The following is a 16,762-nucleotide window of genomic DNA, read 5'->3' on the forward strand; positions in this document are numbered from 1 at the left end:
GGCAACTGAAGGGATTTTCCAGGGTAATGTCCAAAAGGTATATGCTGGTTAGGAGGGTTCCCATAGGTGACTCCTCCCAGCCTGGAAGCAGCCTCGCTACTCTGAGGGGTGGAGCAGGATTGAAACGACTTGGGCTATGGGAGAGTTGGAGTCACAGGAACAGTGGGTGCGTGGGGTCTCGGGGGGTAGAGGAGTGGGACCTGGAGGCGCTGGAAGGTGATGACACCGAGAAGCAGGCGCGCCGGGCCCCAGGACGGGAACACCGGGTGCGGGGCACCCCGGGCGTTTGCACGTGGTGACACCGAGCAGCGCGCACGCAGGAACCCGGGAGCGAAAACAGCGGACACTAGGCGCCCGAGGCGCTGGCGCGTGGTGACAGGGCGGCGCGTGCGCAGGCCGGGGTATTGGGAGCGGGGCGCGCGCGCCGGGGCGGGCACGCCTCCCGGCTCCGCCTCCGCCCGTGGCCTGGCGGCGGCGGCCTCTCCAACCATCGCCAAGGTCCCAGGAAGAGGAGCAGGAAAAGGAGGAAACGCAGGAGCCGCGCGTCTCTCAGGGTGCGGCGGCGCTACCGCCCGCATGGAGCCCAACGTGCGCTTCTGGATCACCGAACGCCAAGTACGGCTCGGGCCCCGCGCGGCTGGGGGCAGGGAGGGCGCGGGGCGTGACGTGTGTGTGAAGTCGCGGGCTGGCGGGATGACCTTGGGCAGGCCACGTGGCCATGCCACCAGCTTTCCCACCTTCGGACTCCGGCAGGCGACCAAGGGGAAACCCAAGCTTGCTGGATGCCGACGGCCAGAGCTGTTACCCGTGTGTCACTTCTACCCCAGGCCTGGCTAAGGAGGGTCGCCACAAAGTCACCTAAAGATCGCCCTAAATGAAGAGTCACCTCCTCGCAGGTGTCCGCCCTCTGCTGCCTGAGCTATTGCTGAGCACCAGATTGTATCGGGTCCTCTATGGAGCCCCCATAGGCTCTGCCACCCACACTGGGAGCCTGTGAGCCTGTGGCCGACACCGACCGGCAGCGCAGGCTCCGCCCCCAGGCCGTGTCTAGCGCGGCGATGTCCAATAGGAATATGACGGGAGCCATATAGGTAATTTAAGTTTTTCTAGTAGTCACGTTAAAAAGGCAAAAAGAAACATGAAATTAATTTGAATAATATATTGTATTTATTTCACTGGATACAAAATATTAACATTTCAACATGTAATCAATATACAAATTATTAGTGAGATCTTTTACATCCATTTTTTGTATTAAGTCTTGGAAATCTAGTGTATATTTTGCACATACAGCATATCTCGATTTGGTCTGGCCACATACCAAGGGCTTCATAGCCACATGTGGCTAATAGACAGCACGATTCTAGGATGTTCTGTTTCAGCCTACCTGAAATAGGGCCCAGCCCGTTGTTTTTTTGTTTTTTTTTGTTTTTTTTTAGGTGGGGAAGTAGAGAAGGGACAGGGAGCCCAAGTTGTCCCCGCAGAGCCAGGACTCAAAGCTGGAACCACTGCAAAGTTTTGGGGCTTTTTGGAGCAGACCATGCCTCCTCTCTCCACATGTCAACCCAGCTGCCTTTATTAAGGCCTCGCTGGCATGTTGGTTCTTTATGCTTCAAGTTAATTAAGCCTTACAACAACCCTAACAGGGTGAAGAAACAGATTATGAGACCTTTCTAGGTAGTTGGTTCAAGGTCATATGTGGGATGTGAACATAGGCCCATTTGATCCAGAGTCTGGGGTTTTAATCCTGAAGAGCAGTTTGGTATTGGAATGGTTAAGAGCACAGGCCACTGAGTCTTTTCCTGGCTGGGCTCCCTTGAAATTCATGAGCCCTTATAAGCCTCAGTTTCCTTATCTGTAAGATGGGGATATTGTGAGCATTTCAGGAGATGTTGCAGGTAAATAGCCCTATTCCATAATCAAAAATAATGTTAGCCATTATTATTACCATATGTCTTTGTTCTGCTGCTGTTAACCTCTCTGGTACTTTTCCCTTCTTAAGTCTTTTATTCAGCGATTTCTTCAGTGGACAGAGTTATTGGATCCTACAAATTTGGTCATTTCAATTGTAAGTACTTTCTTGTTTTCAGATGTAATGAATTCCACATTTTATTCTGAAATGTGAAGACTGCATCCCTTTTGAAAGCAGTTGAAATAACAGAATCCACATCTATTTCCTGTTTTTATTCCTTCCCGATGAGCTTGTTAGATTGGAAGGGTGATACATAAAAGTGGACATCCATTTCACAGTGACTACCAAACCCAGGTCTGGGTGCTGGTGGTTCAGAGGGAATCAAAATAAATGTCCCTGGTAACGAGGACAGACTGGCACCACTAGTCACAGACCTTCATCTAGGGATTTAAGGGTAGGGTATAGCAGGGAATTGAGGGAGGGGTTGAGGAAAGGCTGAGCGGGGGAAGGGAATGTAAGCAAAGCCCAGGATAGGACAGCAGGTCATGCAGTCACTGGGACTTTTTACACAGGGAACCAGGAAGTTCTTGGAGGGCCATTCAGAGGAGAGGAGTTTGCGCTTAGCCTACAGGGCAAGGTTTGTGTTTCAGAGGGTCTCTGGTCATAGCGTGGTGAGTGACCAGGGGGAGCAGACCGTAAGCAAGGTGATCTGTGCAGGGGATGGCTCTGCTTCCAGGTGAAAGACAAGGGTTTGAAGTAGGTGTGGTTGAGGAATGAGGAGGAGATGTCCTGTCACCAGCAATGACCCTTTAGGGCCAGACCCAAAGGGACACTCCTTCCATCCTTGTACTCAAGATGTTTCATTCAGCCTTATTTATAATAGAGAAAAACAGAAAATAACCTGCATGTCCATTGGTAGAGAAACATAATATGATGTACTCATACTGTGGTATATTGATTAGCTGTTAAAAGTGATCTAGTTATCAACATGATATTACGTAGAGACAGACAATACATATGGTGTAAAATGGAAAAACATGTCTGTGATGTTTAGTGGAAAAGCAAGATGCATAAATACAGTATTTATGCAAATTACAACATAAAAAACCAATGCTGCACATTTGTTTATGGATACATGTATTCATGTGAGTATAAGTATAAAAAATGGACTGGAAGTTTATACCTTGAACTCATAATAGTGGTTGCCTCTGATACAATGAGGAGGGAAATGAGGGTGGAGGTGATGGCTCTTTTGGGGGAAAAAAGCAAATACAACTGAATGTTTACAGTTATTAATTCTGGATAAGGGGATTATGAGTATGCAGTCATTTTTATATTTTCTGTATTTAATTTCTTCCCGCAAATTAAATAAAATAGGAAATAAGACTGAAATGATTAGATGTGGGGGTAAGAGAGGAGGGATTCCAGGTTTCCAACTTGCACCGCCAGGTGGATGGTGTATTCACTGAGATGGTTGACATCCCAGAAGAATGCAGGAGGGGTCGGTGGGGGGGGGGGGGTTGGGTAATGGCAGCTGCTGGAGCTGGAGGCTGAGCGGTCTGAATCAGCGTGACATACGGGACTATCCTAATGGAAACGCTCAGGGAGCAGAGAGCCTTGGCTCCATGTCCCGTTGAAATCAGGTGTGATGAACATGTGCTCCCTGTATCTGGATAAATCTGAACAGCGATGAGCTCATGGCTTGATTTCTTTATGTTTGATTATAGGACAAAATAGAAAAGTCGAGGCAACTATTATTAACAAATGAAGATGCATCTGTTCGTGACTTGGAGGACCAACAGGTATGTCGTGAGTGCCTGGTACCCGGATGTGCCTGGTGAGCCTGGTCCAAGGCTGGGTGTGGTTGCCTTCAGGTGATTCTGCTGGCATTGTCTGCAATCAGGTGGAACTCGGTCATTGAAAACACTGCCCAAGGGATCTGCTTTGCAAAACTGGCTTAGTTTTCTAAATGTAGTTAGAATTCCTTCTCATAAACTGGATTAGTATTAGACACTAGTAGTAGGAACTAGTATTAAGGAGAAAAATCATAGGGTCTCTCCTGTGCAATGGGTATTAGTGGGGATTCTCTGTAGCTGATTCCTGGAGCCCCACGGCAAACTCCAGAATTCAGGCAGGCCTCAGAAGTCAGCATCTATTACCCATTAGAGGCAGTGTCCCAGGGCAGGGTCCCATTCCTGTCCAAAGATTCAAAGCAAGTATTTGTTACCTACCTTGCAGTGTATGGAGTTTCCAGAACCCACAAACGTGAGTCCCATGAGGCCGCCTGTGGAAAGCTCACAGATCTAACCTGGTATTTCTAAGAGCTTGTTCCGGCCTCTGGGCTCACAGCCTGGCTCTGTTGCAAGTGACTTGGCTCATGGTGTGTCGTCTGCACACAGCCTGCTCTGCTCTGAGCCAGGCTGGATTCAGGGTCTCACCTGAGGAATAAGTTAGATGTTGGCCTTGAGTCCTCTCCCGGGTCAGAGACTTAGAGCCTTTTAATATTTTGGTCGTTTTCTTGATGTGGATCATTTCCTTGCTTGTTGTTAGTTCATTTGTTCCTTCATCTGTTGGATTCCTGTATTATGATGTGTTCTGTCCATGTGGTATTAAGCAGTTCTGCCCTTCACTCTCTGAAAGGTGGCGCACAGGCAGCTCTTTTAATGAGACTGGAGAGATTTGTTTGCTGCCAAACCACCTTTAAAAGCTATTGCTTGGTTTTTCTCTTTTTAGGTACAAGAAGCTTGGAAGAGAAGCCTTGTAAGTTTCAGCCCCTCCCTAGTTTTTCGCCTCCTAAAATAACAAAACCAACATCAAACTCACGTTTGTGCCTCCCCTTTCGAAGTCCACAGTGCATCCTGACAACAGCACACTGATCCCCGTCCCTTTCCGACCTGCAGGTAAGCCGATTCTCATGTGCAGAAGTGGGGCGGGAAGATATGGTTTGTAACAGAAAACTCGGCCTGCCTTATGTTAATTGTTTTTTTTTCCTAGAAGGATTTCTGATGGTGAGTCTGGAAACCACAGCTTTGAAAGAATGTTTCAAAGGTCTGGGGTTGATAGCCGAGAAGAACAGGATTGGGGCCCAGAGCTGTGTCCAGTCCTGTAGAAAGATCTTGGCACTGGGAGTGAGGGGACAGGCCTGGGGCTGAATGGCGCCCTGCTCCCTCATTCCCAAAGAACAGTTACTTCAGGGATGGTTTGTACGAGGTGTGATCAAACAACATGGTGAATGTTTAAATAAAAACAAATTATTAAAGTAAAAGACACATTGCAATTAATCCCTCTCAAAATACTCCCCTCGCTTTGAACACACATATCCCATCATTCTTGCCAATTTCCGAAGCAGTTCTAGAAGTCCTCTTTCACGAGTGTCGTGGCTGTCATGGCTGCCTTGGTGTCCTGAGTCATTTTGACTTTGGGGAAGGTCTGTCACACGGTGCCAGATCCAGTGAATAAGGTAGATGAGGACACACCGTAATGTTTTTATTTGAAAAAATTGCCATATACCGGAAGTGATGTGTGACACAGAGCACTGTCATGATGGAGGATAATTTATGGAACACTTTAATAAAGCACACCTTCTCTCAACCGTAGTTCACACCCAACTGACTGCACTGAGCAAGTTGAAACTTGTCACACACTGTTACTAAGGTTCAACATGCCGCTTCCTGTATTGAAGATCCCTGCCTTTCTGTTGTTGGCACTTGGCAGCAGCATTCACCGTAATTTTTGATCACAACTGAAAGGCGCCATGTCACACATCACTTCTGGTACGGCAATTTCTGTCAAAAACATGATGTGTCCTCTTTCACGTTGCCCTCATTCACTGAATCTGGCCCCGTGCAACTTCTGGCTCTTCTCCAAAGTCAAAATGACCGTGAAAGGTAAACGTTTTGAATTGATTCAGGACATCGAGGCAGCCATGACAGTGCAACTAAAGACACTCACGAAAGAGGACTTCCAGAACTGCTTCAGAAAGTGGCAAGAATGATGGGACAAGTGTGTTCGAAGCGAGGGGGAGTATTTTGAGGGGGATTAATTGCAATGTGTCTTTTACTGTATTAAATTTTTTTTTATTTAAACATTCACCTTATTGTTTGATCACACCTCGTACGTACTAGTGTTATGAATTCCATTTAGTATTCTCTCTCGTATTTTAACTAAAAAGAGGAAATAAAATCCATGATCACGTAGGGTTCTTCCAACTATAAAATTCTCTCTATATTGCAAACAAGAAACTGGGAACAACATAAATACCAAACAATTCAGACTAGGTAAGGAATTCATTAAAAAGAATGAGGTAAATCCTGTGTGCTAATATGGAAGAATGGATCTCCAGAAACTAGTATTAAGGAGAAAAAAGCAAAGTGTGAAACAGTGTATAGGGAACCTGTTTGTACATGTAAGTCCTGTGTGTGTGAGAGGGAGAGAGAGGGAGAATTTGCATATATCCTGAAGCATCTTGTGAAGGACAAACACTCTCGTTTCTCAGCATTCCACTCTCAGTGCTTCACTTGTGACGTCAGATGTGTATGAGCTTCTTCCACACCCACCAATTCTGTGGCGCCAGCTGGATGTCCTACAATTTTAACTCAATTCTGACACTGTCCACCTGGAATTAGCTTCAGATCCCGCAAGTTAAGGGTTCAGTCGCAAGACTGCCCCCACTTCAGATGCCAATTGGAAGTCCAGTTGTCACCTGTGCTTCCAGTCTCCTCTAAATTGGAAGTTCCCACGACCCCCTCCATAGGTTCAAAATTGCTAGAATGGTTCACAGTTCACTTAGTAGATTATGGATTTCTTATAAAAGTATATAACTCAGGAGCAGCCAGATGGGAGAGATGTGTAGGATGAGGTGTGGGGGGAAGGGCGAGAAGTTTCATTAAAGCCACAGTTCCAAACCTCCCTGTGTTCACCAACCTGGAAGCTCGCCAGACCACCTTGGTTAGCATTTTTAAATGGAGACTTGATTAGTTGGCAAGGTTGGTTAAATCATTGGCAATTGGTGGTAAGCCCAACCTCCAGCCCCTCTCCCCTCCCTGGAGATAGAGGAGGTTGGGGGAAGTGGGGCTGAAAGGTCCAACCCCCTAATCACCTGGTTGGTTGCTCTGGCAACCAGCTCCCAGCTTTAGGGGCTTTCTAAACGTCAGTTCATTAACAAAGTCTGCAGTGGTTGAAAGGGGCATGTTATGAATAACAAAGACACTCCTCTCACCTTTATGGAGATCTCAGGAAATTCTTTGGGTTTTAGGATCTTTGTTCTAGCCTTGGGGAGAGAAAGCAAATACACAGTTCTTATCATAAATCGCAGCATCCAGAGGTATTAAATTCTTGTGGCTGGATGACTAGCCGGTTAACCCCACTTACCTTCAGTGAGAGGTACTCGGAAAGCTGATGGGAGCCTTGTTAGGTCTTTCTGTACCGTCCTGATTTAAATTTTTGCCATATACACATATGGCAACAGTTGTTATTTGTATTAGGAAAATAAAAAGTGAGTAAAAAATACCCTTTGCCATCCATGCTTTCAGGAGGCAAAGACGAGATTTTCGAGACTGTTCGGGTGGGCGGTGCCCCCTTTGCCTATCTGCAGTCACTGACCCTCTTCTTTTCTCTGTTAGCTTTCCTGCCTTTCATGGCGCCCATGGTGAGTAAACTACCCCTCACCATTGTGTAAGCAGGCGGGGGTTTAGGCAGCTGTCCACCCATCTCCTTACCTCGGTGGCTTGTGTCTCCAGCTCCCCACCCCTGTCCCGCGACTGCCTGATAGATGGTTAAGGATCCCCTACAACTGACCCTTGTTTGCTCTTCATATATTCCCATCCCACACCCTCTTATCCGTCGGGGCATCCAGGCCTCTGGAAGGTCCACAGTGTCACAAGGTAATCCTTTGACTGCCTACTGTGCCCAAAGCACTGTGGGAGATCTGTGAGTTAAGATGTGCTTCCTGCCTCACAGTTGCAGGTCTCAGATACGAGGACCACTTTGAGACCCCTGAGTTTCCTTAGTGCCCGGCTGCTGCCTATTCAGCATTGCTTGTCCACTGACCGGTGTCTCCCTGCATCGGTCCCTTTGTCTCCTTGTCCCAGTTCCTGGGGGCTCCGTTCGGCATTTCCCGAGGGAAGTTCTTTGCTCCTACAATCTCTGCCTCCTCCAAAACACTATAACTCTGCTTGTTTTTTTCTTTAAAGGTATTTTTGTCGCTGGTGTCAGTAAAAAGTCTCAAGTCCATGATTTTACCTCAGGTAGCAACTGTTTCTATTTCATGATTACTCAATTCTGTTCTTGAAACCAAAATGTGATCTATTTGCCTGTCTTCCTGCAGTTTGCCTTCTATACCTACAATAGTGCATTCAACATCATCAATGGAAATGCAAGTTATGTGAGTATTAGGAGGCCCAGAGCATTGCAATTTTGTGTTATTTGTTTCGTAGTTATTCTTTATTTAATTGTGTTTACTGAGTAAGACTGTGGTATTTGCTAAATATGTCCTTTTGATTTTTCCCTAGAATCGTCACCCATATGAGAGTATATTGCTAGGGGCAGGAGTAAGTGCTTCTACAACCTTTTTTGGAGTAGGTATTTAAAAATTCTGTCAAATCTTCTTTTTTGGTCCTCAGAATTTAAAAAAAAAAAAGTTTATCCTGGTTAGAAATCTATGTTCCAGGGCAGCCAGTTGGCTCAGTTGGTTAGAGCACAGTGCTCATAACACCAAGGTGGCCGGTTCAATTCCCACATGGGCCAGTGAGCTGCGCCCTCCCCCACTAGATTGAAAACAATGACTTGACTTGGAGCTGTTGGGTCCTGGAAAATCACACTGTTCCCCAATATTCCCTAATAAATTTTTTTAAAAAATCTGTGTTCCAACTTAAACAATTTAGAAAGTATGACTAAGACAGAAGAAAATAAAAGTCACCTGTAATCCTACTACCTCCATATAATCGTGTGAACATGCCATGCTCAGTACTTTTATCTGTTTTAAAAATTAATTTGTGTGCCATGAACATGTTATACAAATTATATATTACTTTGCATGTCAGGATATTGTAATGGTTAAAAATGTAGACTTTAGAGTCAGATAAGCCTGAGTTTGTATCCTGGCTCAATTCCTTAACAGCTCAGTGACTCTGGACATGTTGTCACTTCTAGAAGCCTCTGTGTATTCCTGATGATTAGTAGAGCAGCTCAAGGCTGCAGGAATTAAAAAACTCACGGAGAGCACTGGCTGTGGTCTGACCTGTGACAGGAAGGAGGTCTCTGCTGTTCAAATACATTCAGCTGATTTTTTTCGTCCCATGCAATAATGATTTTTCTCTTATTTTCTAGTTATGCTCTCATTTACTCCAAGTAAAGTTGCAACTGAAAAACATTCTCGTAAGAAAAACCTTGCCTGTTATCATTCTCGGTAAGCAGGAAGCATGCTGTCTTTGTGGTCTTTGAGCCTTTCCCCCATCTTTAGGGACACCCAGGTCCTTTGGCCACAGCGTAGCTGATGACAGCCACCATTTGCAGCTGGCTGGTGCCTCTAGGCCCAAATTAAGTCTTTGGTTTGAGAGGTGACACTTTCTCTGTAGATACCCTGTTTGTTGTCAAAGCATGAACACAAACCTGGAAACACAAATTACGTTTTAAAGACCACCTGTACGTGCCCTCCACATGTATTATTCCAATTCATCCTGAGAGCAATTTATGGGTAGGTGATATTATTCCCATTTACGGATGAGGACACTGAGGCCAGGGGACATTAAGTAACTTTCCTGGGGTCACACAGGGAAGTAGTGGTATAGGGGATTCCAGCTGGGCAGTCTGACCGAGGGAGGGACAGACACATTAAACAACTGTTTGAAGTTTGCCGGTCTGCAAGTTCACTAATTCCTGCCCCAAATTTGGGTTTGGGAATCTTAGCACTTTGAAGAGTGGCAGAATGTCAGTGGTAAAATTTGGGAAATTATGTTACAGAAACCTGGTCAAACCAGCTTGAGCAAAGATTTGGGTGGGGGGAGGGAGCGGGGGCATGTTTCAAGGACCCCGGGGTTTCTCCTGGAACCCTGTCAAGGAGCTAGGCTGGACTTTGAGGGGTGTTGGAACCTGGTGCTAGGTTGTAGTCAGGACAGTTCTAACCCCAGCTCCCCAGCCCCAGGAAAGAGCTTGGTTGGCCCAGCACACGTCAGGTGCTTGCTAAGCGCTGGGGAAGTGCAGCCATCAGAGAAAGGCTTGACACCGGACAAGATGTGCCTTCCCTGGACCGAAACTCATCTTTGTGTTCTCTTCTTTCCATCCACAGCCCAAGTCAGCGGACTGAATGTTGTTGCGTCCCGAAGTTTCGAGTCCACACGAGGGATTGAGGTCATGGACAAGGAAGGCAATGTCGTGGGCTTTTCCAGAAGAGCTGGGACAAAGGTAGGGGTGCGCTCTGGAGCCCTAGCTGCTTGCCCTTGAGGCTAAGAATTGAATTTTCTGTTTGAGAGCTGGTGACAAATTCATGTCTCCCTTCGACCTTTCCTTATCCTGTCTTCCTTCGTTCATTATGCTGAGAGAGATTTTACATTTTACACCCTGATGTTTAAAAGATGGTGCATTAGTCTGGGTTCTCCAGAGAAACAGGACCAGTAGGATATCTTTCTGTCTTATCTATATACATTTATGTTAGGAGATGTATGTATTTATTTATTTAAAGTGATCTATTTATTTATTTAAAGTGATCTATTTTACATAATTGGCTCAAGTAGGGCTGAGAATGTGTAGGCCGGCCTGCAGACTTGAAGCAGAATTTCTTCTTTGGGAAACCTCCGATTTTGCTCTTAGAGCCTTGAACTGATTGGATGAGGCCCACCCACACCCTGGGGTGGTGGTGAGCTGCTTTACTTAAAGTCAGTTGATTGGAGATGTTACACGTCTGTAAAGCCCCTGCGCAGCAACACCTCCGTTTGCATTTGATTAACTGGGCACTGTAGCCTAGCCGAGTTGTCTCATAAGACCAACTATCACAGATGGGTGTCTGCCAAACACTGGCTCTCTCTGAGTGTGAGATCTGGTTCTTCAAGCTCAGCATCCACTCTTTCCTCCTGCTCTGTACTTGCGGAAGTCTGTGGACACCCTCTCTGCATTTAAGAGAAACTCTCTCTCCACCTCACAGCAGACGGTCTTCATCTTTAAGCACCAATTTGCTGTCAAGAATGGCCTTAGAAAATCCAATGCTGTGACCTAAAACTCTTCTAGAAGGCCTCCATTTTTCATAAGTTTTATTATTAAATAGTTTGTTCATTTGCTCTAGTCAACACAGTGCCTTTTGTACGCATTCATTTCTGGGAACCTGCAATAGCCTATGGTAGTTTTTTCAGCAAGTGAGATCTTTTTTGGTATCTGTGAAGTGATTTTAGCCGAACCATTGTAAGGTGAGGCAATTGTTTGCAAATGGCAGAAAGAGCGGAACAGCCCCTGATACGAAGCAGAGAGAATGACTGCACTCCCTACAGTGTCAGCATTCAGGGCACACCCTTAGCCTGGTGCCAGGCTTGTCTGGAAGAGGAGGTCGGAAAAGATGGCTGCTCCCCGGGTCGGGAAATTGATTATCACTCGCCTTTTGAAACATGTTACTCTAATAAATCCTGTCCGTGATTTACAAAGCTGAATTATAAACTGTCAGATATACGCTGCGGTGTTTCTACCAGTCTGTCCAGTAGCATGTCTGAAAAAAATGGCCACTTTTCTCAACGAATTACAATCAGACATGATAATTGCAAGTTAACCAAGAGGGCAATCGCTGCCAGAAATTATACCTCGTTTTTGAAATGAAGGTTCTGTGCGTAAGAGACCTTTTTTTAACAGCTTTATTGAGGTAATTTACATACTATAAAGTTCATTGTAAGAGTATAGTTTGATGAATTTTAGTAAATTTAAACAGCTGTGCAGCCATCATCACAGTCCAGTTTTAGAACATTTTCATCACCCTGCAAATTTCCGTCGTGCTCATTAACAGTCACTCTGCCCTCCCACCCCCAGCCCTAGGGAAACACTGGTCTGCTTTATGTCTTCACAGTATGGCCTTTTCCAGAAATTCCATATAAATGAATTCTACAATAGTTTTTTGTGTTCGGCTTCTTTCACTTTTGAGGTTTATCCATCTTTTAACACGTTTCAATAGTTTGTTGCTTTTTATTGCTGAGCAGTATTCCATGGTGTGGATATAACACATTTTGGCTTTTCCATTCCCCAGGCGATGGATATTTGGGTGGTGTCCAGTTGTGAGGGGTTATGTGTAATGCTGCTCTGAACGTTGATACGTAGCTCTCTGTGTGGATATATGCGTTTCTCTTCAACTCAGGTTTCCCTGCAGGCTGTTGGTGGTGTTGTGAACTATTCATACAGCTAAAGAATGAGAGTGAGAGCAAGTGTTGAATCTACAAGTTGCTTCTCAGCACTTCTGGCCTCCAGGCACCCTGCTAGGCTCTGGATACCCAAGCCCTCACCAGTCCGAATCCCTTCTCTCCAGGAGCCCCAAGCGCTGGGCCTCCTAGTGGGGAGGCAGCCTCAGGCCTTGCTAAGCTATCTAGGTATCTAGACCATCTCACCAGGAGGAACTTCATCTTTTGTGTGAATGCCAGTTTAGGGTAAAAGAAAGGTTCGATGGTTGGCTTTAAAAAAAAAAAAAAGTTTATCTTTCTCTTAAGAATAGTGTCTGCAACTGTGCGTAAGCATAAGCATTCTTTTATCATTTCCCTGTCACCGAAAGGTTTATTTTCTTTGGCTAAAATTTCAGAAACTGCGTAACCACCAATATCTGATTGTAATAGGGCACCTTAGATCAGATTTCAGGAGCCTAGTCCATGTTGTTTTCCCTAGACTGGCCTTGTAAGCCACTCAGTTACAAACTATAACTGGTCTCCCAATGCCTCCTAATGACGGCTGGCTTGTTTGGAGTGTCTTCCCCTTGCACGAGATAAATGGAAAGGGGCTGACCTCACAGCACTGACATGGAAACACACCACGCTCAGCGGCCACTTTTCTCTTCCTGAAGAAGAGGGATTTTATTCTATATTCCTGAAAGTTTATTTTAAAAGCCACCCTCCTTGGCTTCCTCTGCCCTTGTTGGGGAAAGGCATTCCCAGCAGAGGGATTGGATTAGCTGAGCATCAGTGTAACAAGCAGAGAGTGGGTGCCAGGCATAGGAGAGGAGCCCAGAAGGCAGGCTGTGGCCTGGTCCTGGGAAACCGGAAGTGGGAGGAAGGGCGCTGAGGAAAGGGAATGGTGGCACGTGTACCTGTTTATCTTTTGTACAGTAGTGCTGTATGTAGAGTTGTATGTTACACAGGGGTTGGGTTCTGAAGTTAACATGTCAGTGTCATCTGTAATCACTATTTCCCTTAGAAGTTTCCTACTTTGCCCTTGAGTACACATGATTTTGTGCATATAAAACCCATACCGTACGTTATATGTTTAAATGTTCACTATATAGAGTAATGTATATAATAGAAATGAGAAAAATGTTATAAGCTATACGTACATGTTTGTGCAAAATAAAATTTTATAGCACACTATTAATTATCAGGCAAAAGATGGGTGCACACAGGTGGGCTCGTGGATGTTACCTACGGTGTGACGCCGTGCTGTTGCACACTGAGCTGGGCTTTTGGAGGATTCCTCCACTGGAAGAGTGGGAATAACTGGGAGGCCAGTGGCAGAGTCTGGATTGGAAGGAAAACATGGATTGGTCCTCAGTGACAAAACCCAGCATTTGTACCAAGGAGACAGCCATCGGCTCTGAGGGAGGATTTGTCTATAAGCTGCCTTTGCTCATACTTAGTATTTGGAGTGGTCGGCGGACTGATGGAGACTGTTAGAGTCAGGGGGAGGTCAATCCCGACTTCAGTTAATCCTGGCACTGACCCCAGCCCTCCTCCATACCTGGGCGTGTCAGGCGCTGCCTCCACCTCTTTCCACTTCATTATTTTTTTTAAGTGAGCAAGGAGAGTTGCTGTTTGCTTGTCTCTGTCATGAGTTACAGGATCCCTAGGAATTGGCTCACTGCATGTGCTAAGCTGCTTTCTTTCCCTTTCTACTAGGCCGTTAAAGATACAGCTACGTCCAGAGTCATGCTGTTTGGGACCTCAGCTTTGATTCCTGAAGTCTTCTCATACTTTTTTAAAAGGTACGATGTATGCTCCTCTCCCCAGGTAGGAATAAGTATTTTGACCGTCAGAATCCTTATACAACTTGTCAAATACCGAATCTGGTGGGAGGGATGGGAAGAAGTTGCTTCAGTGGGCTTCCTACTAAACACTCTGTCACCGTTACGACAGTAGGACTGACTGGAGGCAGGCATGGAAATCCAGATGTGTATATGCCAACAAACTTGTCATCTGGCCCAGGCCTGTGTTCGGTTAGCTGTGTGTTCTCGGGCATGTTCCCTGCTGAAGCACGTTTCTCCACTTCTAGAATGAAGGGATCAAATGAGCAAATGCACATGACGTGCTTAACCCCAGGCCTGACGCTAGTGAGTAAGACAACTGGCTGCCATTAGAGCAGAGGACCAGCCTCTACAACAAGCCCTGTAACCTTCCTTGTCTCTTACAGGACCCAGTTATTCCTGCGCTATCCGTGGTCATTGTGGACCCTGAAGCTGTCTTGTACTGTCCTTGTCATGGGACTGATGGTGCCAGTTTCTTTCAGTATATTCCCGCAAACTGGACGGGTGAGTATCATTTCTTCTCCCTGTGAAAAATCAGCAAAGTTTACAATACACTTTTGTAAAGAAAATAACATCATTTACGTAGAATCTCATCCTCCAGATCACTTGTGCAGTTTTGGATTCTGTTTTTCTTCATGGTATATCAGAAGCGTTTTCCTAGGACTTGAAAGCAACCATCCTTTGAGATATTTTAAATACTCCATAATATTCTATGCCAATGCCCATTCAGTGGAACTTTCTGCACTGATGGAAATGTCCTGTATCTGTGGGGTCCAGTACGGTAACCACTAGCCACAGGTGGTTGTTTAGCACTTGAAATGTGGCCAGGATGACTGAGGAACTGAATTTTAAATTTAAAGCACTCACATGCAGCTACTGTATTGGACAGCATGGTTGTATAGACTAAGATATGTTATAATTCAAGAGTCAGACTCCCTGGACTCAAGTTCCCAGCTCCTCCACGACCGCGATCAATCTGCTTAAACTCTCTGAGACTCAGTTTCCAAATCGGTTAGAGAATGGTGAGGATAATAGTAACTCGCAAAGGGTTGTTGCTGGTGCCAAGGGCATTGTTGGTGCTAGCTGGCATTAGCAACGTATGTTATTTCTAGGCTGAATATTTCCAGTGCTTGTTTCTGTCACTGAAGTTAAAAATCAGTCATGTCCTCGAAGCATTTATATTTATGGAATGACCTTGTTCAAAACCCAAATTCTCTAAGTTTAGGTTTATAGAATTGTTAATTCAGGCCACTTTGCCAGCACGTAACATAGAAGTTTTACATTATTTCAGATAGTTGTTACACTCACTATGACGGGCAGTGAGGGGCAGGGAGCAGGAGGAGTAGCTTCTCATTAAAGTAACATTTTAGAGGAAGAAAATATCCTTAATCCTCACAGCCCCCCCCCACTAGAACATACTTTGTTACAATAAGATTGCAATAAAAGTGAACCCTTTTGCAAATAATTACTTATGATTGCATTGGGACTCAGATGGAATAGATAGCTTATCTGAAGATTAGGTCATTTAGAGAAGTCTTTAAATCTTGTGGGATTGGCAGATTGTGAAGAGTTACAGCTGAGTGATGCATGCACGAGGGTTCATTATATTCTTTCTGCATTTGCTTTTGCAGAAATTTGAAAATTTCCAATTTTCCATAAGAACGTTCTTAAGAAGTTAGGTTTTTTGCTCTAGATTAGACATCACTGAAAAAGTTGGACTGTGAACTAAATGTTCTCTGAAAAAATTTTTTTTAAAAAAAAAAAAAAAGCTTGGCTTCTAAGGCAAGAAAAGTTCTTAACATGAATACTAAGAATTTAACTTTGTTTTTCAGATACAGTGCAGTAAGCTTGAAAAGGAAATTCAGTCTGCCACAGAAGAAACAGAACTCTTCTATAACAGAGGGGTGTAGGGGTGAGTTTTAGGTGAATTTATTTGGTTCCTGCTTGAAAACCTTCATCTCAAGGTTTCAGTTTCGAGAACTCTGCCAGAGGTCTCCTGGAAACCCCAGAGGTATCTGCGCAGACAGGATGGCTTACAGTCACACATGCCAAGACCTTGTCAAGGCCGGTCATGCCTGGGGTTTTTAAGCCTGGAGAGAGATGAGAAGCTGTCCTCTCTGACCCACCCCCACGGGGTTGCTGAGGGGATGGGTGATACGAAGATTCAGTTTTCTATTCATTTGTCAGCCCGTGAAAGGCTACTGTGAAATTACTAATAAATATGTCTAAAGTTGAGTATTTGAAAAAATAAAGAAGGGTCCACCAAGTCCAGGGCACAGGCATTAAATTGGTGGCCCAACTCAAAGTAGATGTGAACCTCTGGTGAGCTGTTGAAAGCCTCTGACCCCCAAAGCAATCCTGTTTCCCTGCTCAGCTTACTCCCGGTTTTGGACAACTACTTAAACTCTTGGCTACCCACCACTGAGCTCCTGCTTTCTTCTCACTGGCAAACAACCCTGCCTCCTCCTTCATAGTGACAACCAAGGCTATTTATTGGCCAGCCACGGAACCTCCTGACACCAGATCTGCTGACCTCCCTCTCTACCCGCACCCAGCCTTCCCTCCTCCATGACAGGTCAGCTGGGCCCCAGGCTCTGGGCCCGTCCCTTCTTATTTCCTCAGGCCCCCTGCCTCCAGCCACCTCTGTCTGCTCCTTCCCAGTA

The 16,762-nt window shown here is 45.4% G+C and overlaps 1 protein-coding gene across 4 annotated transcripts; it reads left to right on the plus strand.

Annotated features, from left to right (window-relative positions):
- Window positions 1-408: 408 nt before the first annotated feature.
- On the plus strand, window positions 409-16,334 carry SFXN4 (sideroflexin 4). 4 transcript variants are annotated; one of them, XM_088791837.1, is made up of 15 exons: window positions 412-615; window positions 1,440-1,898; window positions 2,003-2,068; window positions 3,640-3,714; window positions 4,646-4,672; window positions 4,758-4,812; window positions 7,444-7,559; window positions 8,104-8,157; window positions 8,238-8,294; window positions 8,422-8,487; window positions 9,239-9,317; window positions 10,197-10,312; window positions 13,975-14,060; window positions 14,486-14,603; window positions 15,932-16,334. In XM_088791837.1, the coding sequence occupies exons 2-15, from the start codon at window positions 1,890-1,892 to the stop codon at window positions 16,007-16,009; spliced, it is 1,002 nt and encodes a 333-aa protein (XP_088647963.1). In that variant the 5' UTR covers window positions 412-615; window positions 1,440-1,889; the 3' UTR covers window positions 16,010-16,334. The 4 variants fall into 4 exon arrangements, with proteins under 4 accessions (XP_088647961.1, XP_019580829.2, XP_088647963.1 ...); XM_088791836.1 differs by lacking the exon at window positions 412-615 and adding an exon at window positions 984-1,091; XM_088791835.1 differs by lacking the exon at window positions 1,440-1,898 and having other exon boundaries at window positions 409-615.
- The last annotated feature ends 428 nt before the right edge of the window (window positions 16,335-16,762 follow it).

This window comes from Rhinolophus sinicus, chromosome 15 (genome assembly GCF_057876585.1).
Source record: "Rhinolophus sinicus isolate RSI-liver-muscle chromosome 15, RSI-T2T, whole genome shotgun sequence".
NCBI lineage: Eukaryota > Metazoa > Chordata > Mammalia > Chiroptera > Rhinolophidae > Rhinolophus > Rhinolophus sinicus.